General features: G+C 58.5%; 1 protein-coding gene across 1 annotated transcript; it reads left to right on the top strand.

The window, feature by feature from the left end:
- The first annotated feature begins 457 nt into the window (after positions 1 to 457).
- Positions 458 to 25,664, top strand: WNT3A (Wnt family member 3A). Its single transcript, XM_004586335.2, has 4 exons — positions 458 to 673; positions 9,256 to 9,494; positions 19,931 to 20,196; positions 24,796 to 25,664. Exons 1-4 carry the CDS (start codon positions 603 to 605, stop codon positions 25,273 to 25,275), a joined length of 1,056 nt encoding a protein of 351 aa, XP_004586392.1. The 5' UTR covers positions 458 to 602; the 3' UTR covers positions 25,276 to 25,664.
- The last annotated feature ends 157 nt before the right edge of the window (positions 25,665 to 25,821 follow it).

The raw sequence follows: 25,821 nt of genomic DNA, 5'->3' as shown, positions 1-25,821 counted from the left end.
AGAAAAACCCGGAGCGGCGGGAGGGGCCTCCCATGGTGGACACTGACCCTGCACGGTGACAGGGGAGGAAGCAGAGGACAAGGAATAAACGTGGGCGGGCGTGAGAGAGATGGCGCGCCCCCACGGGAGCGCAGGGACCCCCAAAGACGGGGTCTGGGGCGCCCACAGCCGTCGTAACCTCGCCTCGCGTCCTAGGTGCCCGTGCAACCCACGCCGTCTGGCTCCTGGAGCACACCTGGACACTCCACTAGGGCGCACACAGCGCCCTGCGCACCTGCAGCAGCCGTAGCGCACCCGCGCATCTACGGCTGCAGGAGGGGCCTGCGCCGCCGCTCCCAGGGCCCCGCCCGCCCCGCCCCGCCCGGGCCCTGGCGGGCGCCCCCCGCAGCGCTGCCCCGCCCCGGGCCCCGGCCCGCCGCCGGGCTGCCGGCCCACCTGGCGCAGCGCCGCCCTCGGAGCCCGCACAGCCGCGCACACAACCGCGCACCCCGCGGCCACAGCAGGGCCCCGCGCCGCAGCAGCCGCAGCTCCCAGGGCCCAGCCCTTGCGGGCGCCCGCGCTCTCGGGGCGGACTCCAGCCCTGCGCGCTCTCGCGCCCGGCAATGGCTCTGCCCAGCTACTTCTTACTACTGTGCAGCCTGGGAACGGCGCTGGGCAGCTACCCCATTTGGTGGTGAGTGACCGCCCCGCGCTCTCGGGTCCCCTCGGGCACAGCCCTGGCGGTGGCCAGGAACCTGCTCCCCGCTCACGGACAGCGGTCCTTCTGAGCGCCGCTTTAGATCTGACGGAACCGTGGCTGGGACGCGGGTGGCTGAGCTTCCAGGGACGTGAGCTCCGGGAGCCTGGGGAATTGGCCAGGAAGAGTCCAGTCGCCCCGAGCGTCGGGCGGGGAGAAGCTGTCCGAGGTCAGAGGGAGCGACCGTCCACACTGAGCACCCAGCGAGAAAACAAGGCGCGCAGGGGGAAGTTAGTGGGTACTGTCCTAGGTGGCCGCATCTCTCTCTCTCTCTCTCTCTCTCTCTCTCTCTCTCTCTCTCTCTCTCTCTCTCTCACACAGACACACACACACACACACACACACACACACACCCCTAAAACAAAGTCGCTGAGACAAGACCCAGCTCGGCGGCGCGGTTACGTAAAGTCCCAGGACCGGGCGGGGAGCAGGCGGCAGGGCGCACTGGGCCGTCCCGGCGCGGGATTCCCGGGTTTCTCCCGGAGCGCCTGCCCGTAGCTGCCTAGTAATCCCGCGAGCCCTCCGCCCCAGACCAGGCACCTGGCGGTTGGACAGGTCCCCAGCGAAGGCGTCGGGAGCTGAGCTGAGCTACCTACCTCGGGGGCGCGGAACCCGGCAGAGGCCCCTCTCCCAGCCAACGCCGCCAGGCCGGGTCCCCTCCCCCGTGCAAGGCTGGACCCACACGGCGCAGGAATGCGGGCGCCCGGAGACCCCAGTCGGGGAGTCCTCCCGACGGCTCGGCTGGAATTATAATAATTATGCGGAGGGAAGGGGAAGACCGAGCGAGCCCAAGTACATCTAATCCGATAATAATTTTTCTCTCAGAGAAGCTTCAGGAGCGTCGGAGCCGGGATGGGGCGCAGGGCAGGGCAGGGCAGGGCGAGGCGGGGCGCGGGGGCAGCCCGCGGCGCTGCGTGGAACATGGGTCGGGCCGCGGGGCCGCGCTTGGGGTCCCCCCAGCGTGTTCTGGCACTCGGCACCTACCGCCCGACACCTAGTGCCCCGGTGCAGTCCCGAGAGGGCGCGGGCACTGACGCCGGTTCTGCCGGCTGTGGTGAGCCGCAGACTGCATTCGAAAGCTCAGGGACTGTGGGATCCCGCACCAGGCTTCTAATTTAGGACCCACTACCTCCGCACCTTCCCCGGGCGCGGGAGGACACGGCCTCGCCCGGTGCTCTTCTTACAGAAGGGAGCTGCCTTCCACTCCCAGAGGTCCTAGTCCCGTGCGAACCCACCGGTCCCTGACCTGGCTCACCAACAGGTAACCCACTCCCACCGTCCAGGGGAGGGTCAGGCACAGGGAGGAAACCAGGTCCTCCCTCAGCCCCAGGGGAAGGGGCTCCTGGAGCCACTGGGTGTGATTGGGGATGGCTTCCAGGAACCTCTCACTTCCTTCTCCCTGTGCCTTTGCTCTCGGTGGGATTCCACACTTGATGAACTCCTGAAGAACCCCCGCTTTAGGGGAGGCTCCTGGGGTCACCAAGTCCCCCCACAACCCGCAGCATCAGGACACACAGGTTGGCTTCGGATGGGCTCCTTCCTTCTGCCCTTCGCCAATTCAGCATGTAGGGGAGCAAGGCCAGACCTGGAAGACATCCCTTGGTAGCATGGATGGAGGAGGGGTGGAGAGAGGTAGCTTGAGTCCTTGGTCGATGGCTGTAGTTCTTGGCCCGAAGGTAGGCAGAGGGACAGTTGGGAACCCCAGGAAATGTCCCTAGCCAGGCAGACCCACAAGATCAACTGGGTGCCCAGTGGGGGCCTACTCCCTCACACATCCAAGGGGTATCAACTGTGTGTCACTGGGACAGGCTGTGGGCATACGGGCTGTCTCCTCCTCCCTCAGGCCTGGCTAGAGGGTTTTGTAGCCGTGTTAGTGGTAACTCTCGGCAGGGTCCCAAGTCCCCCCCCCACTCCTTGCACCAGGCTACACTACCAGATCCCCACCACAGCCACCTCTGCTGGCATCCTCAGTTCCTGTCCCTGCCCCTCATGCCACCTGGATGGCCTGCTTGCTGAGGCCACTGCCCTGCTTCCCTTGGCCAGGGAGCAATCCTCCACCTCCTGAGAGCCCTCCAAGGATCTTTCTTGCCCCCTCACTGATCCACCTTGCACCAAAGCTAAGCCACCAAGAATATGGTCACCCTGGTGGCCTTGGGCCAGACAGCATGAGTCCCGGGTCCAGCCTTCTTCCAGCCCCTGACATGTAAGCCAGCCTGCCTGTGTGACAGGACAGAAACCCCTCAGGGACCCCAACTTCAAATCCTTCTCAGCCTCCCCTGCCCCGAAAGACCAGCCACAACCATCCTGGGAGGCCCCAGAGACCTGGCTTGAGTATCCTCTACCCCTCAAAGCCCCACAGGTTACACTGTGTGAAGTCTCTGCCCAGGCGAGGGTACACTGTCCCTAGGGGACATGGAGGGTGTGGGAGGGTAGGGGCTTGTACGGTGAGTACACAGGTGGGAGGACACTTCATGGAGGGCCAGGGCCAGCATGGCCTGTGAGTGGTGGGCTGCAGCATGGAGCAGGAGGGCCGATGGAGGGGCAGCTACCTGCATAGGAGACCTCCCCTTCCTCTGCACCTGTCTGTCTCTGCTCCTCCCCCTCATATCCCCCTCTTCTACACTTCCATTGCTTGCAAGGGCAAGAATATCCCAGTTAAATTCACAGATGAGGGGCTGGCCCCAGGGCTGAGGGTGTCAGGACCACCTGCTGGCCCTGCCTGCAGCAGTTCTACCCAAGGAGCTTTTCTCTCCCCTCAGGAGGCTCCAGAGCCTCACCATGGGGTCAGAGCACCAGGCTCTGAGACTAGGCATGCCAGACGTCTCAGGCTGCCTGACCCTTCTCCCCTTCACTAAATTGTAGCCTCCTTTTTCTCACAATTTTCTGTTTCACTCGGGTAAACTTCCTAGACCCTTCTGTGGGAGAAAGTGCCACAAATGACCCGCTGGCCACTTCTTCCCGCGGTTGCAGGGAGGGGCGTGTGCTCAGCTCCTGGCAGCTCCACCTCCTACCTGAGATGCAACAGGGGTGGAAGGTGAGGCTCAGGCCCTACAGGCCAAAACCTACCGTGACCCAATACATTGTGGTACTTGGAGCATAGTGGTCTCATGGCTTCATGGCGCTGGTTGCTGCACCCAGGCGTCCTCAGCATATACTTAGCCCCAGCACAAGATTTCACGCCTGTGCCTTCTGCAAAGTTGGAGGGAAAGGGCTACTGCCACCGCCCACATTGCAGCAAGACCAGTGGGTAGTTGGAGGTGGGGTCAGATGCCCATGTGGTCCCACAGGCACTGGGAACAGAGGCTGTGGGGGATGAGAAAGCAGAATGGCACTGGGCAGCCCAGGGTTCCTGAGAATGTGAGTAGATGCCATTCATGGTACCTGGGAGAGGGCGAGCTGCCAGGACCAGCTGGACTGGCTGTGAATATGCTGGGGGCCTGGTTATTAGAGGGTGAGCAGGTTCAGACTCCTAGGAGGAGTGGACCAATGTAGCTCTGTCCTGTTGGCCAGGGGCCTGTCCACATGCCAGCACCTATGTCAGAGGGGAAGGCAAGGGCCTGCATCTCTCCCCGAGGCTCAGAGATTCTGTTACTGTTCATGAGGCTGTGATGGATGGAAAGCCAGAACTGAGCATGGGGGTCTGAAGACAAACTGCCTAAGGCTGGAGCACCAGGTACCTATGACTTGGTTTTCCTTCTGGCCTCCCCGGGGGACACTTTGTCCACGTCTCTCCCATTGGCACGTCCACATTCCTCCCTGTGAAACGTGCCGCTGCCGCCCAGGGAAGCTGGCAAATGCCTGGCCGCGGGCATGGGGGCCTCCCCACCTGCCGGGACTCGCTCGAAATATGTGTCGGTAATCCTGGCCCCGCGGGCAGCACCAGGCTGCCGGGGGGAGCCTGGGGCGGGGACGCTGCTGGCCCCAGCTAGGGAGCTGCTCCCAGGGAGTGGTCCTCCCACACTGCTGGGAAGGAGGAGATAGAACCCGAGGGTCTTGGGGGCAGGTAGGCACCTCAGGGCAGTCCCATTCTAAGGAAAAGAGCCTTTGCCAGGCCAGCTGGAGGCCATCTACCCCTGGAGGCCTCCAGTCTAAGGACAGGAGCCTCGTACCCATCCACAATGAGGCCCTGACCCTGGAAGTCAGGGATTGAGGGTGATGTGAGGGCTTCAGGGTCTCTCTGCCCCTTCAGCAAACTCGAGGTTTGGCCAGGGCTGCCCATAGGCAGCAGGCACACATGGCTTCACCATGTCTGACTCCAGGCAGCCATCTTCCCCAGGAGAGGGACCTCTCGCCTCAGGCAGGAGAGACGAGCTTGAGCCCAGGCGCCTGGGGAGGCAGTGGGCAAGACAGGGATGATGATGCTCCCTAGAGGTGAACTGTCCAGACAGCCTGGCCCCACTGAGGTCCAGAGGAACCACAGGCAGCTGAGTCCGGTAGTGGACCCACTTCTCCCGTCCACTCAGATATAAGCTGTCTGACCACTGTGCCCCACAGGCCTGGGAAGGGCAGGGGGCCGCAGCACCCAGAAGAGTCACACTGAAGTGCGCAGTCAGTCCCCACCTTACTCTCAGGGAACCCAAGACATATGCATGGCCACTTGGGGGTGTGCCAATGGCAGCTACCAAGGAAAATGTGCCAGGACTTGGAAACCTGAGACACCATAGGCTGGCAGGCAGCAGTGTGGTCTCAGGGGACCCCATGGCTGAGCCCCCTCTTTCCCAAGCCTCTGTCCTTGGGTAGCAGCTGGTTCCCTGCAGGGCCATGCACAAAGACGCCAGAATTCACATGGGACTGAACAGACACTGGAGGCCTCTGCTGGCCAGCCGCCCGCCTTCTTCCTTCCCTGCATGTCACAGCCAGCGCCTCTGCCACAGCCCTGGCCAGGCGCCCGGCCTTTCACAGGAGTAAGGCATGGGGGAGAAAACCATTAGTGCTTATGGGCTGCAGGCGTGGCTCACATGGCCACAGCCATGGTCGAGACCTGGCAGAGGGGGTAGGGCCACCCCTCAACACACTTCTACATGGCACTGCATTTGAGCTCTGAGTGGGAGGAAAAGAAACAGAATGAACCTGAGGCCTGATGGGGACAGGAAAGGAGGCCAGGGCCTGACACAGCCACCAAAGTGCTCCCCCTTCCCCGGGAACCCCCCAAGGCCTACCTGACAGCATGGCCATTCTGAGGTCTTTTCCACTGTCCCCTTGGTGGTTATACCAACACCTGGGGCTGCAGCTTTCTTCCTACCCAGCCATGGGGGAAGGCAGAGGAGAGATGGGGAGCCACAAAGGCTAGGTTCTTGTTGGGATGGTCTGGGAAGCTGTTGGGGGCTACAGTCTTGGGATAGACTGGAGGTGCCCAAGGGCTACATCTTGTTGGGATGGTCTGGGAAGCTGTTGGGGGCTACAGTCTTGGGATAGACTGGAGGTGCCCAGGGGCTACATCTTGTTGGGATGGTCTGGGGGTGCCCAGGGACTACAGTCTTGTTGGGGACATGTTGGGCTTTGGAGGCTGGAGGGACACTGGGCTCTGGTGTCCCGATAAGCAGCTGAAGCTGCCGTTCCTTATGGGGCTGGCATGAACCCTCAGGTGTAGATGTGATGGTGTATGCCAGCCCTGCTTATCCTGCTAGGCTGTCAGTAGACTCTAGATCTTGTCATGCCCACATCAGAGAGAGCCAAGAGTGGGTGTGAAGTGGGCCAAAAGCAGGCTCCACTCTGGACCCCAGCACCCAGTCCCTCTGTGAGTGTCCCCACTAAAGCCCACGGGCCCTGTCTGGAGCCTGATTTACACACCTGAGAAACCCTCAGGTGAGAAGACCCCTGGGGTGTAACTGGTGGGCTGTGCACGGCTGAGGAGTCGCCAGGAACCACCTGCAAACCCCAGGGATTCGAGTCTATCCCCCCACCCTGCCCAGCATTCCACTCCGAGATATCCTCAGCATGCAGCTGCACCCCAACTCCTGCCCGGGCTTCTGGTTCATTAACCCATATCTTCACTGGTGTCTCAGACCCCTGGGCATCCCACACTGTCCTGGACAGTATTCAAGGTCAAGGGGAGAAGAGTGTTGTGCAAAGGGGTTGGGCTATGCCTCAATGTAGACAGAGGCAGCCATTTAGAGGTTGGATGCTGCAGCAGCAGTGGGAGTCTGGAGTGGGGATCTTGCAACCACAAGTGCAGCCATCAGGCCTGGCACCCACCTTGATCCCCTCCAGGCAGGAAGTCGGCATGGCTGCTGCTATTGGGCTTGCACAGGAGCCCTGCTCCTGACCAGTCACCAGCACCTTCTGCCCTTTGGAGCTGACAGCAGTGGGGTCATCTGCGGACCTGAGAACTGGCTCAGCCTACTGTCCCCGGCGGGGCCTAGGGTCCCCATGCCAAGTGCAGCCTTCTTCAGCCTTTGAGCCTTCCCCCACTCAGCACCCAGTCTTCCCTGTGAGACCCTGCCTGACCCCTCCTTCCAGGACCCTGACGCAGGTCTGCAGAGCTGAGCAGGAGGGGCCTGGCAGGGTCGGTGGAGGCTGGGGCAGCTGGAGCAGCTGGCATTGCTGCCCGCTCCACAGCTTGCAGAGGCGGCGACGAGCCAGGGCCTGCCCAGGAGCCTAGCAGGGCGAGCTGACTCAGCACCCCAGAGGCGGGAGGCTGGGAGGGCTTGCACACTCATGAGTCCCACTCCACCTGTCTCCCAGGTGAGGCTGGAAGGGAGCTGCTGGATCTGCCAGGCCGCGCAGGCCCCTAGCCCGGCAGCTCCAACTTCAGAATGCGCTCCCTTTTAACAGGTAAATGAATGCACACAACTCACAGGGCCCTCGGTGGCCCCAATCCGAACCTGCATGCCTCCCCCACACTTTTGAAGACAAGAAGCACCAGGGGCACAACTGGCCCCACCTTCAGAGGCCCAAGCCCACCTGTCCCTCCACTCAGCCTCCATCACCTTCCCCTCCCACACAGACAGCAACTTGCACGCCTGGGCACAAGGGCAGGTGTATCATTCATACCGCACCCGGAACACGCAGGCAAGCAAGTCACTCACACTGCACCAGGAACACGTGAGTAGGTGTGTCACATCGCACCTGGAACATGTGAGCAGGCACATCACTCACACCATACCCGGAAAACGCAGGCAAGCGCATCACTCACACTCCTGTAGCTTCACAAGGAGGATCCGTGGGGAGTGTCAGTCACCCTGTGGGTGAGTGGAAGTGAAGGTTCCTGGATCCTGGGGCAGATAAACCAGCCCCTCAATTGTGGGTAAGTGGGCCGCTAGACCCTGCCTCAAGGCCCTGTGCTGAACTTCTGGATTCTCGAAGCACTCAGTGTGAGCATGACTGGTAGGCAGCTTGGCCACCTCCACCCATGGTCCTTCTGAGGCTGAAGGAAACCAGCGAGCTGACAAGGCAGCCAGGAGAATCTACCCCAGCCAGCCCCTGCCCCAGTGCTCTGACCAGGGCCCTGGACATCCAGGGCTCAGAACTGGCCTGTAGGCTAAAGACCAAGGCCCACATTGGGCCAGTGAGGATGGAGCTCTGAGAGGAAGAGGCATGCCCAATACCCGCAGGTAGCAGTGGGCCCAGACAGAGAGGCCACCAAGTGGAGTGATGGACAGAGAACGTGACACTGAGGGGGACACTCGGCTGCTAGGGAGGTGGCAGGGTAGCCTCTGGATTGAAGAGAAGGAGGGCAGGTGTTGTCCAGGAGCAGCCCCTGGAGCTCTCCTGGGCAATGTTCTCTCTGGGCTTGGAGCACCTGGTCTGGCCTGGTCTGGCCTGGCCTGGCCTGTCCCATGCAGAGATGAGAGCTTCCCTTCATGCCTGTAGTGACCCAGCTGATCAGACTACGTATGGTACTGCAGAAGCTGAGTGCCTGGCTAGGGCACAGGGTGACCTCCAGGTGACCACGTGGGCAGAGGGGATGACCTCACAGCTGCCAGTAGTGGCAGCAGGTGCCTTGGGTGGCCTTCCCATGCGTGGTCATATGGGAACCCTGGGCTCCAAAAACACCTGCAGTGGTGACCAGGGACACAGGCTAAGGTGGGATGGAGATGTGGGTGCGGGTTTATGCCCTGAACCTGTGGGCAGGCTGCCCCTTTGGCTCGCATGCATCCATGTTGCTGCTTACAGATGTTGGTGGGAGGTGAGAGGAAGACTCTCAGGGCGCCCAAACCATCTCATCCATCTAGTAGTGCCCTTGTACCTGTTGCCCTGCACACGGGACTCCGGGAAGTAGGGTTGGATGTGATGTTGCCTGGGCCATACTCCCACCCCAGAAGACTGCTCTCCCTGACCACAGGGTGCCCTATTCTAACCTGGGCCACCTGCTAGATCCCTCAATCACCACCCATACTGCCTCTGGGAACCCAGTGTCCACAGGTGTTGCTGCACCCCACTTGGCTGCCCTCCTGGAGTTGTGTTGCAGCTATACCCAGGACATGGGGTAGAGCAGGTCTCCCTCTTGCCCCCTGTGGAGGCTGGCCTTTGGGTGTCCTGCATCTGGTGATCCTGATTGTCTGCCTCCCCACCACCAGGTCCCTGGCTGTCGGGCCCCAGCACTCTTCCCTGGGCACACACCCTGTGCTGTGCGCTAGCATCCCTGGCTTGGTGCCCAAGCAGCTGCGCTTCTGCAGGAACTACGTGGAGATCATGCCCAGCGTGGCAGAGGGCGTGCGGCTGGGCGTCCAGGAGTGCCAGCACCAGTTCCGTGGCCGCCGCTGGAACTGCACCACTGTGGACAGCCTGGCCATCTTTGGCCCTGTGCTGGACAGAGGTAAGTGGCTCAGGTTGGTGGTGGGGAGGGCTTTGGGCAGGTTGGCCACACAGTCACCAAGGATCCTGCTGACTGTGTCCCCACCCTTTGGCGATGGAGAGGAGGGGACAGGAAGAGAAAAGGAGACAGAGACACACACACACAGAGACAGATATGGACAGAGAGGGAGACAGACGATGGGGAGAGGAGTGATAGAAACAGAGATAGTGGGGGAGGAGAGAGTGATAGAGACAGAGATGGGGAGGGAGGAGGAGAGAGACAGAGATGGAGACAGAAAGGGGCAAACAGAGAGACCGAGATGGACATAGAGAGATTGGGGTAAGGCTCATCCCTGCTCCTCCAGCCACCCCAAGGCTCCAGGCTATGTTCCTCCCTAATAGCTGGTGATGCTGGGTATCTGGTGGGCCTGTTGGGTGCGTATGTCTGGAGAAACATCCTAGTTGGCCTGCCTCTCTGGTGTGGAGCTGCAGGACTGCCCTTGTCTTCTGGACTCCACAGCTGACCAGGTCTGATCTCCAGTGTTTCCTGCCTTGTGCTGGTCTACTTGTCACACAGGTGAATGGGTTGATTGCTGTTGTTTAAGGTGTGTTTATTTTAAGGAGCTACAGGTATAGTGAAATCTTCTGTCTGCTAGCTTACTTGGCAAATGCCCGCAGCAGTCAAGGCTGGGCCAGGACAAAGCTAGGAGCTCAGAACTCCATGTGGGTCCAGTCTTCCTCTGCCTTTCCAGGCACATTAGCAGGGAGCTGGATCAGAAGTGGAGCTACGGGGACTTAAACCAGTGCCCACCAGGGTGCTGCATCCCGATGGTACCCTAACCTGACCACAAGATGAAGCCCAGTTTGTTTAGATGCCTTGTGGAAGCAGGCATGCCAGCCTGAGCTCACAGTGGTCTGGCCCTTGCACTGACATCTGGTGATGTAAGTGTCCCCCCAGCCTAAGGGTTCATGCAGCTCTGGGACAGATCTGAAATGGGGAAGGGGTATCCCCAGCTCAAGACTGTCTAGCTCTTTGGGTTTCCTAAAACTCTGAACCTCAGGGTCAGTTGTTTGCTCTCCACAAGCGGCAGCCTGAGCCCTCAGCTGGGATCGCAGTGAGCAAGTGAATGGCTCCCAGTGAGGGGCAGAGGCTGCCTCACTGCTGCAGTGTGTTTGGGGCTTCCCAGCACATGAGTCCTTCACTCTGCGTTGGCATGTTTCTAAGTGCTTCCATTCCTTAATGCTGTTGTAGATGAAAGTGTCCTCTTAACTTTATCTTAATTACTCATTTCTAATATATGGAAACACAACTTTTTAAATATAGAAAATTTTACTTTACAATTTTATGTATTTGTGATAGATTTTTGTGCACACTTAGGATGGTTTCTTACTGATTGGCATGTCTATAGAGCATGGTCCCCCAACAGTGTGCAGACCACACCAGAGTGGCTGTATGTCAGCAACTTTAGCATTCTAGAAACCCAAGCAACGCGTGTTCTCATGTGAAGACTGATAGGAGGAAACAGTGGCACAGTGGTTACAGAGACCAGGAAGTGTGGGGAGCGGCAGCAGACAAGGTCAGGCCCAGCAGCCATGGCTCAGGGTTAGGGCCAGGACCAGGGTCAAGGCAAGGTAGTGGTTGTGTGTCTCATGAAACACCCGAGGCAGTGTCTGCAGGTTTGCACCCAGCACCATGCTTTACATTCGATACCATGCTATGGCACTGCTTGACTTGTTAGTTCTGAGAATTTGTGTGTTTTCTGTAGAATTTCCTACATATAGACTGGTGGTATCTGTGAATACACGGTTTTGCCGGTGTTTCAAACATTACTTATTTATCAGAAAGGGGCATTATAAAGAGGCCATGAGAGATAGCGTCCATTCACCACCAAACGGCTGCAATGGGCGAGGCTGGGCTGGGAGCCATTCCTGTGACAGTGGTGCAACCCCCAGGGCCTATCATCAGTGCTGTGTACCTTGCCAGGCTACCTTGGGAGACTAATTTGGGGGCACCATCTATGCCTGACAGATCATCCTCATCCAACAGACCCCACTGAGCTAATCAGCCTCAGTCCTCACCTGTACGTACACCTGCTTGGGGAATGGGCAACCCCACCTCTGTCCCCAGGTGCAAAGACTTGGGGTCCTAGGGGAGTTCTGGAGCATCCCATCAGGGACTCCTGCAGCTTTGAGCACTGTTCCAGTACCATGGGGGCTCTGCCTTAAGGCTGTGCCCACAAAGCCATGACCCAGCCCCTCCCACAGCCCCTGCAGGGTTCCCTCTTCCTCCCTCTCCTGCCAGGCTCTGCTAGTGCGTTACCCCCACACCACAGCCTGACTCCTTGCCCTCCAAGTTTTGTCAGGAGTGGAGTAGCCAGGGAGATATTCTCATGGACTGCCATGTCTTGGCCGAGGCAGGTCTGAGGTCAGGGCCCCCAAGTTCCCAACGTGAGGGGTCACTGCAGGTCTGAGGTCAGGGCCCCCAGGTTCCCGAGGTGAGGGGTCACTGCAGGTCTTAGGTCAGAGCCCCCAAGTTCCTGAGGTGAGGGCTCACTGCAGGTCAGAGGTCAGGGCCCCCAGGTTCCCGAGGTGAGGGCTCACTGCAGGTCAGAGGTCAGCGCCCCCAGGTTCCCGAGGTGAGGGGTCACTGCAGGTCAGAGGTCAGGGCCCCCAAGTTCCTGAGGTGAGGGCTCACTGCAGGTCAGAGGTCAGAGCAGCTGTGTGTGACAGGAGGGAAGACAGCTAAGGACTTGACTCCGTGTGGGTGCTATCTAGGCTCAGTGGATGAGGATCTCCCACTGATACCAATGGGCAGATCCACAGGGACACAGGTGCCTGGGGATGGGGTGAAGTCCCATCCTAAGGAACCTGGAGAAATGCAGGAGCTCCCATGGGGGCCTGGGGGAGCCCTACTCATCCTTGATGTGAGAGTCACCTCAGGGAGTGGCCTCCACTGCCCCCTCCTATCCACCCCATTCCTCCTCCACTGCTCCTTTCAAACCACCTCCAATCTTCCTTCTCCACCACTGCAACCTCCCACCCATCCCCACTTCTCCTCCTCCTCCACTGCCCCCCTCACCCACCCCTACTCTTCCTCCACTGCCTCCTCCCACTTATGCCCATTCTTCCTCCTCGACTGCCTCTTCCTACTAACCCCCACTCCTCCTTTACTGCCTCCTGCCTGCCCTCTGGGCTCCTCTTTTGTACCCCACCTTGCTGTTGAATGAACGAGCTGCCTGGACCTCCCTGACCACCACTCCACCTGATTAAAATAGAAAAGAGGAATCCCTGGACCCTGGTGACCAGCCTGGTGCTCCATAGAGAGGCTGGCTTGGGAGGCCATTGTGGAGGCCCTGTCTGGCTGCTGACTGTGCTTGCCAGTAATCAATCCGATTGGATTAGGTTCAGGGCAACCCTAATCGTGTCAGAGGTCACCCCTGCATTGTGGAGGTACTATGGGGTGCCTGGCCACCCCTGCTGAGGCAGTTCTTTGAATAGTCTAATGCCACCCAGCTGGCTGTGAGAGGCCCCAGCCTCCTGTGTGTGCGTGCTTGTGTCCACTTGTGTTACTGTGCATTGCGCATGTCCATGTGCAGATGTGTGTATGTGGGCGGATCAGTGTTGCATGTGAACAGGCATGTGAGGAGGTGGAGGAAGACGCAGGTGCCCACACTCCAGCCACCATGGCTGGCTGTGGAGAGCCTTCTCCTCCCGGTGTAGAAAGCATGCCAGGAATCCCAAGTGCTGGGAACAGGGCCGAGAGGGGGGCACACATCAGCTTGTCTGTCCCTGAGGGCAGGCCCTGGGCACACCCATCTCTTGACCCTGGTGAGGCAAAGTGGGCAGGACAGCTTGTCTTGGGAAGGCTGGTCAGTCCCAGGGCCCCTAAGACAGTATGAAACAGCAGTGAGTGGGCTTGGCTGCCCCGGGACTGGCAGGATGCTGGTATCATTGACTCCTGGGGAGGGGGACGGGTGGTATCTAAAGTCAGGGCATCCTCTGCAGGGCTCCAGTATCTAGGCCCTGGCAGCCCTGGATGTCTGCCAACACTAAGCCTGTTTCTCTGCCTGGGAGAGTGGGAGTTGCTTGCTGGCTCCAGGGGTGGGCCCAATTTATCCTGGGGTTCCCTGCACTTCACTCACCAGCCGGCACCCTGAACCCCAGGCCCACCTCACACACAGCACCTAGTGGTCCCAGTGCTGGCTGCCCTTAGTTCCTGCCAATGGCCTGGACGACTGCCCTCAGCAGCTGGCCCCCTGCCTGCCCATCTCCCCTCGGGGTGGTCTGTCACCACCCGCCCTGTGTGTCCCTGGCCCACGCACAGGCCCGAGTGCGACCCCTGACCCCCTCCTTATGTGTTGCCCCTCAGCGGTTGGCGCGGGGGCTTTGGACCCGAGGGGGCCGGCTGCCGCCCCGCCGGGCCGACTCGGAGCACAATGTCCCCGCGACGACGACAAGATTAAGCTGGGGAGGAGCAGGCTCGCTGCTGCGATTCACACGCCCTTCGCCGTGGGCGCCGCGCGTCTCAATGGGGATTGCGGCCGCGGCCCGGGCGCCGCATACCTCGGGGTTGCTAGGACGCGGGAGCGCGCCGCGTACTGCTCGGCCTTTGTGCGCCTAACGCGGCGTGACCGCCCCACAAAGCCGGTTCCTGCGCCCGGCGGGCCGGCGGCGCGCGGCGCATTCCGCTCACGGGACGTGGGCTTTGTGCGTCGTCGTGACCGGAGGCCCCATGCCCCGCTGGCCCGGCTCCCGCGTGCCCAGAGATGGCCGCGGGGAGCAGAGGAGGTGGGCGGCCCTAGAGGCGCGGTCTGCGGCCATCCTCTGCGGAGGTGGGAGGGAGCACGTGGACCCTATGCCTATCGGAGCGCATATGCAGGTGCTCAGGATGGTAAAGCTTTGGTCCAGGGTCTGAAGACCCTGGCGTACGCTGGTGAGGAGTAGCGGCTGTGCAGCGGTCGAGGGACCACTTTGTGTGACGCTCTGGGTCGGGTCCCCGAAAACCCGCGTTATGCTCCGACAGCTCTAAGGGTCAGCCCTGCCTGGAGCTGTGTAGGCTATGCTCAGGGTCGGAGTCGCCCCCTGTCCAAGGTGGGAACGACGAGGGGGCTAGAAGGGTGTGGAGCCTGGAACCACAGGGCAACCGTGAGGTGTCCGGGGGCGGTACAGCGGGTGCTGGGGCAGATGACGGGAAGCCCCTGTAGGAGACAGCTTCCAGGCTTCTGGGCTCTGGTGCTCTGGGGTTGCCCGCAGCAGGTGCATTGGTGTTTTCGTGATGTAGCTTGCCAGTAAGCCCACCACAGGAGTGTCTGCCTCCCCCAGGAGCCTGGTTTCAGTGCCTTGGCCACACTGGAGCAACATCCCTGCCCCACCCCCACCCCGTGGTGGACCTCAGACCCTCACCAAAGCCAGAGGCCCTTCAGTGATCGCACCTAGGGTCACATCACACAGGGCCTCCCTCCTGCTGGCTGCAGCTGAGGGATCCTGGAGCTGTGGGGTCCATTCTGGAGGATGGAGGGATCTGGATGGAGTCTGGGATAGACCGGCCACCTGGGCTTCCTGTCTCCACTGCCATCCTCTCTGAGGCTCCTTCTGGTTGGCTGGTTGGTTCCCCTGGATCCCCTGTCCCCACTGCTGCCCCATAGCAGAGCAGACTCCAGCCTGTGCCCTTATTTTTAATGTTCATTTATTTTAAATATTCCTTTATTCTAAAGGAAAAGAGAGATCTATCTGCTTGTTCACTTCCCCAGTGGCTGCAACAGCTAGGAGCCAGAAATTCCAATCAGGTCTTCCACATGAGTGGTGGGCCCCGAGCATATGAGCCTGACTCATCTTCTGCCTCCCAGGTTAGCAGGCCTGGATCAGAAGCAGGGAAGCCAGAATGGTAAGGAGCACCTGCCTCAGCGTGGAGCGAGGGCATCCCCAGCAGTGGCTTAGCTTGATGCAACACAGGGCTCACCTAGTGCCACGATCCCTAGATGCCCTTTGCTGCCTAGAGCACACAGTCCCTGCTCAGGGGACTCCCCTGGTGGCCAGGTCCACAGGCACAGAGGCTGTGGCTTGCTTGCTTTCTAAGCTTAATTTGAAAAGGAGAGGGTGAGGGCCCGGCGGCGTGGCTTAGCTGCTAAAGTCCTCACCTTGAACGCACCGGGATCCCATATGGGCACCGGTTCTAATCCCGGCGGCTCCACTTCCCATCCAGCTCCCTGCTTGTGGCCTGGGAAAGCAGTCGAGGACAGCCCAAAGCTTTGGGACCCTGCACCCACATGGGAGACCTGGAAGAGGTTCCTGGCTCCTGGCATTGGATCGGCGCGCACCGGTCCGTTGCGGCTCACTTGGGGAGTGAAACATCGGATGGAAGATCTTGCTCTCTGTCTCTCCTCCTCTCTGTATATCCGGCTTTCCAATAATAATAAATCTTTAAAAAGAAACTAAAAAAAGAAAAAAAAAGAAAAGGAGAGGGTGAGGGGAGAGCTTACATCCATTGGTTCACTCCCCAAATGGTCCAGGCTGAAGCCAGGACCGAGGAACTCTGTCTGGGTCTCCCACGTGGGGGCAGGAGCCCAAGCACTTGTGGTGTCCTCGCTGATATCCCAGGCCGTTAGCAGAGGATAGTTAGTGGATAGTTAGTGGATGGGAAGTAGAGTTGCCAGGGCTGGAGCCAGCCTTCCAGTGTGGCAGCTGACCGTAAGCGCAGGTAGCTTCTCTCAAAGCCTTGAAGAGGTGTGCACAGTGACTGTTTCTCCTGCACTGCAGCTGTTGGCTGTGTCCCTGCCTCAGGTGGGGTCTGCCAGGCTTCCCTGTGGCTTCTCAGTGTCTTGAGGGCCTGAATGCACCACCTATGCTGCCTAGGTCCCTGCTCTTGCACCTGCTCTTGTCCTGTGGCCTCACACACTGGGAGTTCTGGCCTGGGGGTCTGGGCTTGTTTGTGGGCACTTCCAGCCTGCATCTACCTGAAAGCCAACTTCCTTAGCTGGCCCTGACTGACTCCAGACTGCCAGGACTTGATCTGTAAGGACTGAGTTTCTAAAAAGAGGAAGCTGAGTTCTGTGGGAGACAAAATGGAGCTCCCCCTCCAAGTTGAAGCCTGAGCCACACCCACAAGCCTGCCCCTTGAGGAAACTGGGCTTGGGTTGGGCCTTCCTAGCAATAACCAGAGACCGCCATACTCTTGTCTAGAATGGGCAGGGCAGGGGCAAGGTCTGGCATGTCTGGACTCCAGATTGCCCCTTCTCCCAGAAGCCAGGAAAAGGCAGTGTGAGGAGTGTTGGTCAGAAGCAGCTGCCTGGGTGAATGGGATGGCCCACTCCAGGGACAAGGGATCGGGGAAGGAAGATGGAATCTGTACAAGGGACAGACCTTCCAGCATGTCTGGAGAAGGGAGGAGAAGACTGGCTGTCCAGAGGCCAGCCCCTAACCCAGGATCTGAGCCCAGCTAAGGGGAGATGAGGGCAAGGGCTGTGCTGAACCGAGGGCCAGGAGCCAGCAGGGGCTGTCTAGCCCACACTGGTGCTGGGGCAGTCAGATCTCTGGGGCCCAACAGGACACTGCAGTCCTGCTTGTCTCCTGAGCAGTGTTAGGAGCTTAGGGTGAGGTGGGGGAACCATTGTCTGTGAGGGGCTCTGCTGAGCCCACCCAAGCAAAGCGTAGAGAAGGCCTGGGGAGGGGGTCTCTGTTGGGCCCACCCAGGCACACAGTGGGGCAGGCATGGGCCCTGGAGAGGCAGGGCTCCTGCCCTTTGCTGTGACCCCCTGAGTGTCTAGGGTCGATCTCGGTGCTCCTGGTGGGAAACAAAAGGCAAGAAGACAGCCCCTGCACCAGGAAACTTTGAGGAGGAGATGCAGAGGCAGGGGGAGTAGAAGGAAGGGGAAGCCCACAGCTGCTGGGGTTCAGGCTAGTACCTGGGCCAGGTTGCTACCAGCAGATGTGGCCTTGTGTCTTCCAGGGGTCCAGGTAGGAGCTGGACTCTCAGAGAAGCCCTGGAGGCCCAGAGCCCAGAGTCGGGTGAGGATGGTTTCTGACCAGGATGGTGAGAGTGGATACAGAAGAAAAGGAGCTTTCTAGCTGAAGAACGGGGACAAGTGGGTATCCAGACTTTGGGTAAAGGGCCAACCAGGGCTGTGGGAAACCTGCAAACAGGTTTTCAAAGTGGACCTTGGTGCATCCAGCTGTGTGCCTCCCATGGCAGGGCCTAAGATGATCTGGGGCAGCAGTGGGCTGTGTTGGCCTGGCTCCTGGAGGATGGGAGCTTGCTAGGTGTTCTCTTGAGGACCTTGCTGTCACCTGAGGGTTCCCTGAGAGTACCTGCCAGCAGAAGCTGGGGCACCTGGAGCATGTCCCACAGGAGACCCCAGCTAGGGCCTCCCATGTAGAGGCAGAGGCAGAGCCCACAAAGGGGCCTTAGGACAGCAGACAGCCCACAGGCCTGGAGCAGGGGCAGCTGGGCCCATAAGCAGCTGAGACTCCAGTCCTGGCTCCAAGTGCAGTGCTTGGGGGGCAGAGAGGGCATGAAGAGAGGGTGGTAGAGTCTGCCTGCGAGCCCTTCGTTGCCCTCCATGGCAGAAGTACAGCGTGCACTATGCTGGGTAGTAGGCCTGGGCTTCCCACTGCCTGTGTTTGCTGTAGGGCCCTGGGGAAGTAGGAGGCAGCCCTTGGAGTCCAGTGATGCTAGGAGGGTACCAGGAACAGACTGAGCACATGTGGCTGCCACTGGGCAGGGACACAGCAACAACCATGCATCTTGGAAAGGTTCTGGAGTCACTACTGCAGCTCAGCCATGCTGGGATGCCAAGAGAGGGGCTTCTCTCGGCATATTCGCTCTGCATGTGGGTAGGCCTTCAGTGCAATTAGGGGCTACATTTCGGGACCCCACTGGACACCTGAAGCTCAGAATAGTGTGAACCCTGGGTAGGCTGCTTTCCCTGTCCTAGGTTCCCACAATGCAGCTCAGTGTGCAGCTGGGCAGTGGAGAGGAGTGGGAGCTGGTAGCACAGCACTTACAGGATATGACCAGCCTCCTTCTGGAGCATCTCTGGGCTGTGGGTGGCAACAGCCTCAGGCTGCTTTTCCCTGAGTAGTCCTCTCCCTGCTCTGTTCCCTCCTGCGTTCTCTCTCTCTCTTTCTCTCTGTCTCTCTCTCTGGAGGGAAACACACCAAGCCTCATTCTGCTCCCCCGTGACCTACGTGGCTGCTCGACCATCTGGAGCCGATGTTCACCAGTGCTATGCTGCAGTGACCAAGGGATTGATGAGCAGGCAACAAGTGCGATGGACACTGCATAGAGGAATGGTCACACCCTAGTGACTGGACTGGCAACACAGAACAGTGTCCTCTGAACTTTATGAATTATCTGTTTCTGGAGTTTCCCATTTAATGTCATCAGAACACAGGAAGTGGTAAGGTGGCAGTGGTGTGGGAAACTGAATCGCCTGTGATGGACACAATCGTGCTCTACCTGCCCACCTGAAACAGGTGTGGGGGCACAGCTCGGGATTCTAGAAGCAGTGGTGTCTCCTGGGCTTGTCTCCAGGCCTGCACTTGATGTGAGCTGCCTCTGACCATGCTGACTTCACAAAGCAGAGCATTTCATGGTGGCTGGACCAATTCCTGCTGCATGTGAGGTCCTGGTTCCTCCATGCCCTCACCAGTACTGGTTCCTCTCTGTTACTGTCTTTGAAAAGCAGAGAGAGGTAAGCAATCTCCTATCTCCTGGCTCTCTTCCCAGACACCCAACCAGCTGGGGCCGGGCCATGGCCAGAAGCCAGGATCTCAATCCTAGTGTCCCATGTGAGTGGGAGGAACCCAAATACTGGAGCCACCGCTTTCACATCCTAAGGTGTATATTAGCAGCAAGAAGCAGAGCAAGAACTCCAGTCCAGGCTGTATGAGTTTGTGAACAACCAAGGGGAATCTCAACTGCTGTACCAAATGGCATGCTAGTCTGTGACTTTGATACAGTTTGCAGGTACAACACAGAACTCCAGGAACTACCTTTCATCACATACCTCACATGCCACACACCTGCAGGACCCGTCTCTCACCACGCACCTGCCTTATCACACAGTGTTTTCTGTTGTACGGATGGATACATAGAACTAAATCTGGAATCATGTGTACATTTTTGTCACTGAAAGTTGGCTATATGCCTGCAGTACACCATGGTGGGATGGTCTCCCACTAGCTCAGGGGACAGCTCTGTGTTCCTGAGGAGTGCGTGTGGCCCCTTGGTCCCTGTCTGCACAGTTGTAGTTGGAGCTGACTGGAGAGAATTGCTTTGCTGAACTGGGCTGAAGCGAGCTGACTAGGTGGGCTCTTATAGATCTGGCTGCGGACACAGGGGCTGAGCCCTGTGGACCTTCTCTACACAGCCGCCCCTCCCTGAGTTCCTGCTTCCCCTCTTCCCCTCACCCTCGGCATACCTGTGCAGCCCCACCCACACCCTCTCTGCTCTCTCCACAGCCACCCGAGAGTCAGCCTTCGTGCATGCCATCGCCTCGGCTGGCGTGGCCTTTGCTGTGACGCGTTCCTGTGCTGAGGGCTCCGCCACCATCTGCGGCTGCAGCAGCCGCCACCAGGGCTCCCCAGGCGAGGGCTGGAAGTGGGGTGGCTGCAGTGAGGACGTTGAGTTTGGTGGAATGGTGTCTCGCGAGTTTGCAGATGCCCGGGAGAACCGGCCGGATGCCCGCTCAGCCATGAACCGCCACAACAACGAGGCTGGGCGCCAGGTACGTGTGTGGCTGCAGCCTCTCAGTGGTATGTGCCCTGTCTCTAGAAGCAGGGTCAAGGGCTCACTTCCTTCCCAGCACCCTTCTGTTGCATCTGAAGCACCCAGCCCCAGCCCTCCTGTAGCTCCAGGGTCCCTAGGAGGGAGGCATGGGCTTAAGGCCTAGCTGACAGCAGCCCCTACACAGTCCAGAGAAAGAGGTGGATAGGTAGCCTGGGTATGTTGTGGAGGTGTGCACACAGGACAGGGGGCAGGAATGGGGGAGTACTACAGTGGCTTGGACATGGACAGCCCAGATGAGAAAGGGACAGAAGCTCAGAGTGACCACGCTGAGTCTCTGCCCACACAGGCTGCAGGAGCAGCATGCTTTGGCCTAGTCACTCCCAATCACAGTGCATGCCCCTCTGGAACCCAAGACCAAACTGTGGACTGCAAGTCTGCTTACAAAGGTCCTTGTTGGGACAGCCTACGGGCATACCAGCCCTCTCTGGGCCACATAAGGACAGCTGTCCTACAGTGGCGGGAGCACAGGAACCCCGAAGCCTTGCATCCAATTTGTGACATGGCCACAGCCAATAACTTACTCACTGGCCCTGCCTTCAGGGCAGTGTCTCAGCCTGTATGTGCTGGGTCCAGCAAGGAGCTGCCGGGACCCAGGTGGGCACTGTGAGGTTCTCGCATGTTTGCAGCACAAGATGGTCAGGCATTACAGTGTGGGAAGAATAGTTTTCCTTGTCAAACCATGAGGAACCTAGTATCTGCAACACCATCCCCTGAAGGAAGCTTCCAGCACAGATGAAATATGTAGGCAGCTGGCAAGGTGCAGCATTCCCACTGCACACATGGCCACTCCATCCTCAACAGAGGAGCCAGCACACCTGCTATCCTGTCCATAACCGGGGAGCCAGCACCATGGCCACTCTGTCCATGGCAGGGAAATGGGCACTGGCAGGGGCACATGGAGTCTTCTCAATTGGCAGGGAGTGCACAGACTCCAGGTTGTGCCATATCCTCCTGGGCTCGCACACCCGGCACCCACCCTGTGCCCTTGAGGCAGCTGGGCCCTGACAGCTTCACCCCGGCGGAGAGGGGGTCAGTGCCCATGGGATGTCCTCCTCTCCCCGCCCCCTTGTGTGAGGAGGAGGCTGCCCGTTTCATCTGGAAGATGCAATCTCAGTATGGCATCTCAGGACAGCAGAACCAGACTCAAGCTGGCAAACTAGACTTGGGGAGAAAGAGGCCCCCTCAACCAATCACATGGCCTCCTGTACCTGCTGAAAAACTGCCACTGCCTCTGGCTGCAGGCAAGCATCAGGCCCAGGTGGCAAAGCAGAGGCAGCAATGGCTTCACAGCACACAAGGGCATTCTCTGGACCTCAAGGGAGGCGGAAGCTACTTCACACATTGAGAGGGGGAAGTGGGGAGACCACGGCTGATGTCAAAGTAGGGAAATTTCAGAGACACCTCTGCCAGACACAATCCATACCTCTAGCACACAGAGCCCAAAGGACAAGTGGCTCAGAGTGCAAAAGCCCTACACAGAGACACAGTGAGCAGACACACAGAGGCCTTCACATGGAGACTCGGTGGACAGGCATACCAAACCCTGCACAGAGACACAGCAGACCGACACACTAAGTCACGGTGGACAGACATGCCAAGATCCCTTACAGAGACATGGTGGACAGACATGTCAAGACCCACATGGAGATTCTAAGACCTCTCACAGAGGCACTGCAGACAGGCTGACAGACAGTGGATGGACCCACCAATGCCCTGCTCAGAGAACATAGCAGACACTCACGTTCAGGGCTTAGGGCCAGCCAGCAAGGCACTGGAGAAGGGCTACTGAGTTTGGGGAAGATTCGTATACAGACTTATTTCTGTTTCTTGAAAAGGCAGATTTACACAGAGAAAGAGACACAAAAAAGATTTCCATTTGCTGGTTCACTTCCCAAGTGGCCGCAATGGCCAGAGCTAAGCTGATCTGAAGCCAGGAGCCAGGAACTTCTTCTGGGTCTCTAGGGTCCCAAGACTTTGGGCCATCTTCTATTGCTTTCCCAGGCCACAAGCAGGGAGCTGGATGACACAAACCATATAGGATCCTGGTGTGTACAAGGCGAGGATTTAGCCACTAGGCTATCTTGCTGGGCCCAATGATGTACTTCTGTAACATGATCTATTCATTTGATGGCAGCAAAACAGGGAGAGGGAGAGGGGAAGGAGAAAGTGGGAGAGGAAGAGAGATCTTATAACCACTGGTTCACTTCCCAAATGGCCACAATACTCAGGCTTAAGCCAGGCCAGACCCTGGTGGTAAGCGCTCCCTCCTGTCTCCCACAGGGGTGCAGGTGCCTAGCCATGTCACTGCTGCTGCCTGACCAGGGCACCTTAGCAGGGAGCTGAGTGGGAAGTGGAGCAGCAAGGATTGGACTGGACGGTCAGCATCACCACGGCAACTCAACCTGCTGCATCCCAACACCAGCTCTAAGATGCTCTCCCAGCCTCAAAAAACTAATCATGGAGTGAGCATGAGTGGCTGCAGACCCAGAAGACACTGGTGGCAGACTGAGCAGCCAGAGCCTCCCAGCCCCTGCCCAGGAGGCAGACTCCTTCAACCCTCCTCTGTGCAGGCCTGTGCCCTGATGCCTAAGTCAGTACAGAAGTAGGCAGCTTCTGTGTCCAGGAAATCTGGGGGCTGACCCTGTGTACCTGGGGAGGCAAAACCAGCTTTTCAGAATGAGGGTCACTCCAATGTGGGTCTAGGGGCCCTTCTATAGACAGCTCCAGCACGACAGAAAAAATAGCCTCTCGCATGCACTGTTATGCATAAGAGCCCCAGGCACCCAGGCTGTGCACTTCAGATATGCTGTGAGGAATGGTGCCCATTTCCCAGCAAGACCCAAAAGCACACTCAGGCATCTCCGAGGGAGGTGGAGGTTATGTCTGGAGAGAATCACTCAGGGCTCACAGTGCACATGAGGCCTGGCAGGGAATAACCACAGTCATCCCCTCTGCAGCCTCCCAGAATCCACCAACATGACCTCGACGTGTGTTGAGTACCTCTAAAGGCACTCAGCTGGACACATAGTACAGATGGGCAAGAACAGAGATGGAAACACATGTGGAGCCGACAGGCATACACAGACTTGGGATACTGGAGCAGCACAACTTTGAAAACTAGAAGGCAGGAAAATGAGTGCTTGGTGTCTTAGCAGGAACCACAGACACGAAGTCTGAGGACCAGTCTGAGCTGCAGGCTCCTGTTCCTGCAAGACAAGTGGGAATGTCGGCTGGTAGTCTGATTTTAAAGTACCTCACAGCCTCAGGTCCTGATCAGCTCCTGGCGTCCAAGTCATACTGCAGACTGGGGTCTGCTCCCTTGGCGCTGCCTTCTATCACCACAGCCAGGTGGCATCTCCTTTAGGCAGCATAGCCTGTGTCTCCTTGGGACTCCCACAGACCAAGACATAGGGCACTGGCTTAGCACACATAGCAGGCACACACAGAAGTTTCCAGCAAGGCTGTTGGTGTCCTACTTTGAAACAGAGCACAGTCCCTGAGGAGGGTCCCAGTGGCAGCACGGAAGCCCAGGGCGCTGGTGCCATGCATAGTAGGCTGCGGTTCCCCTTGTAATGCTGGCATCGCATGTGGGTGCTAGTTCATGTCCCATCTGCTTCATTTCTGAACCAGCTCCCTGCTGTGACCTGGGAAAGAATGGAGGATGGCCCAAACCCTTGGGACCCTGTACCCATGTGGGAGACCTGGAAGAGGCCTCTTGCCTCCTGGCTTTGGATCAGTTCAGCCCTGACTGTTGTGGCCATTTGGGGAGTGAACCAGAAGATGGAAGATCTCTGTCTCTTTTTCTCTAATTCTGCCTTTCAAATAAAATAATAATAATAAATTTTAAAAAGTGCCAAGAGAAACAGGAAGAGAGAAGGAGGGAGACAGAAGGAAAGAGGGGGAAGAGGGAGAGAGGGGGAAAGGGAGGGTAAATGGGAAAGGGGAAGAGGGAGTGAGACAAAGAGGCAAACGGAGGGAGAAGGAAGGAGGAGAGAGAGAGAAGGGACACAGTTTCAGTCTGCTCCGAGGGTGATGTTGAGACTGCACAAGGTGCCTGCTCTCTGCAGGTGATGGGCAGGTGGCTGTAGGTTCCTTCGACCTGGTTCCAGGCTTTAGGCTTGCCTAGCACTTGTGGAGTGAAACAGCAGGTAGGAGATTAGCTCTTTTTCCATCTCCCTGGTTGTCTTTCAGATAGATAGGTAGATAGATAGATCTAAGAGAAAATGCTGCAACCCCACTTGGGCAAAGCACTGTCTTTTCCAAAGGGGATATTCACTCCTCAGCCAAGTATTGGCCACCTCCTGGAGCTTGGTCATCAGTCCTGCCTCCCGGCTAGACCCCAAACCCCTTCTCCACTCCGTCCTCTGTCCTGGCACCAAGCAGACATGCAGCATTGTCCCCTCCTTCCCCCTCCAAGGTTAGGGAAGTTGCTGTGGTATGGGCTTCAGTTCGGCAGGTGCAGGCCACGGTTGGCCACAAGTTTGGGGACCCTGTCCAGTCCAGGCCCCAGCTGCCCTGACGCATGTGTGTCCCACAGGCCATTGCTAACCATGTGCACCTCAAGTGCAAGTGTCATGGGCTGTCTGGCAGCTGCGAGGTGAAGACCTGCTGGCGTGCACAGCCTGACTTCCGCGCTGTAGGTGACCTCCTCAAGGACAAGTACGACAGCGCCTCAGAGATGGTGGCCGAGAAGCACCGGGAGGCACGCGGCTGGGTAGAGACACTGCGGCCACGCTATGCCCACTTCAAGGTGCCCACTGAGCGTGACCTGGTCTACTACGAGGCCTCACCCAACTTCTGTGAGCCCAACCCCAACACTGGCTCTTTTGGCACACGTGGTCGTGCCTGCAACGTGAGCTCCCCTGGCATTGACGGCTGTGACCTGTTGTGCTGCGGCCGTGGCCACGACGCACGTTCTGAGCGGCGCCGTGAGAAGTGTGGCTGCGTCTTCCACTGGTGCTGCTACGTGAGCTGCCAAGAGTGTGCACGTGTGCTTGATGTGCATACCTGCAAGTAGTGCACCAAGGGCGGAGGCACGGGAGGGTACTCCAAGAGCTGACAGGATGTGTCTGCACTCCACCCGCACACCTGTGAGTACCCACTCCAGATGCCCACACAAGCCTTGGGTACCATGAGGGCTGGGTCATGGTTGGTCCAGGGAGTGTCCCTTGGCCGATGCTCCAGCCCTGGCCACTGTGAAGGACCCCGCTCCAGCAGGGGAGGGACCACCCTGTGCTGAGAGTTTTGCATTCTTGGTTTTAATTCTAACTCTGATGCTGCTGCACCCAACATCCACTGGAGTTGGACACACATGTGTGGTTATGTTTTTTTTTTTCTTTCTGTGAAAGAAATTATTCTAGCAATAGGTTGTGAGTTCTAAACACTGGAGAAAGTAAAGAGGTTTCAAAGGAAAATGTGTTTTCTTCCTTTTGTGTGTTCAGTGAGAGGGAAACCACCTGTTCTCAGGACAAGGAACCTAGGTCAAGCCCCCCACCACAGCTTCAGCATCAACACCTGCCCACTATACTCACTGCGCTCCCCCAAAGGTCTCCAGCTCCAAAGT

The sequence above is a fragment of the Ochotona princeps genome, chromosome 19 (genome assembly GCF_030435755.1).
Source record: "Ochotona princeps isolate mOchPri1 chromosome 19, mOchPri1.hap1, whole genome shotgun sequence".
NCBI classification, from domain to species: domain Eukaryota; kingdom Metazoa; phylum Chordata; class Mammalia; order Lagomorpha; family Ochotonidae; genus Ochotona; species Ochotona princeps.
Note: the sequence above shows the minus strand (reverse complement) of the source record. Positions and strands in the feature narration are given on the sequence as shown.

Excerpts from the sequence above, each read along its gene's own strand:
- WNT3A (XM_004586335.2), top strand. The coding sequence starts at position 603 with ATGGCTCTGCCCAGCTACTTCTTACTACTGTGCAGCCTGGGAACGGCG. Across the intron at positions 674-9,255 it reads GGCAGCTACCCCATTTGGTG|GTCCCTGGCTGTCGGGCCCC; the intron begins GTGAGTGACCGC and ends CCCCACCACCAG. Across the intron at positions 20,197-24,795 it reads ACAACGAGGCTGGGCGCCAG|GCCATTGCTAACCATGTGCA; the intron begins GTACGTGTGTGG and ends TGTGTCCCACAG.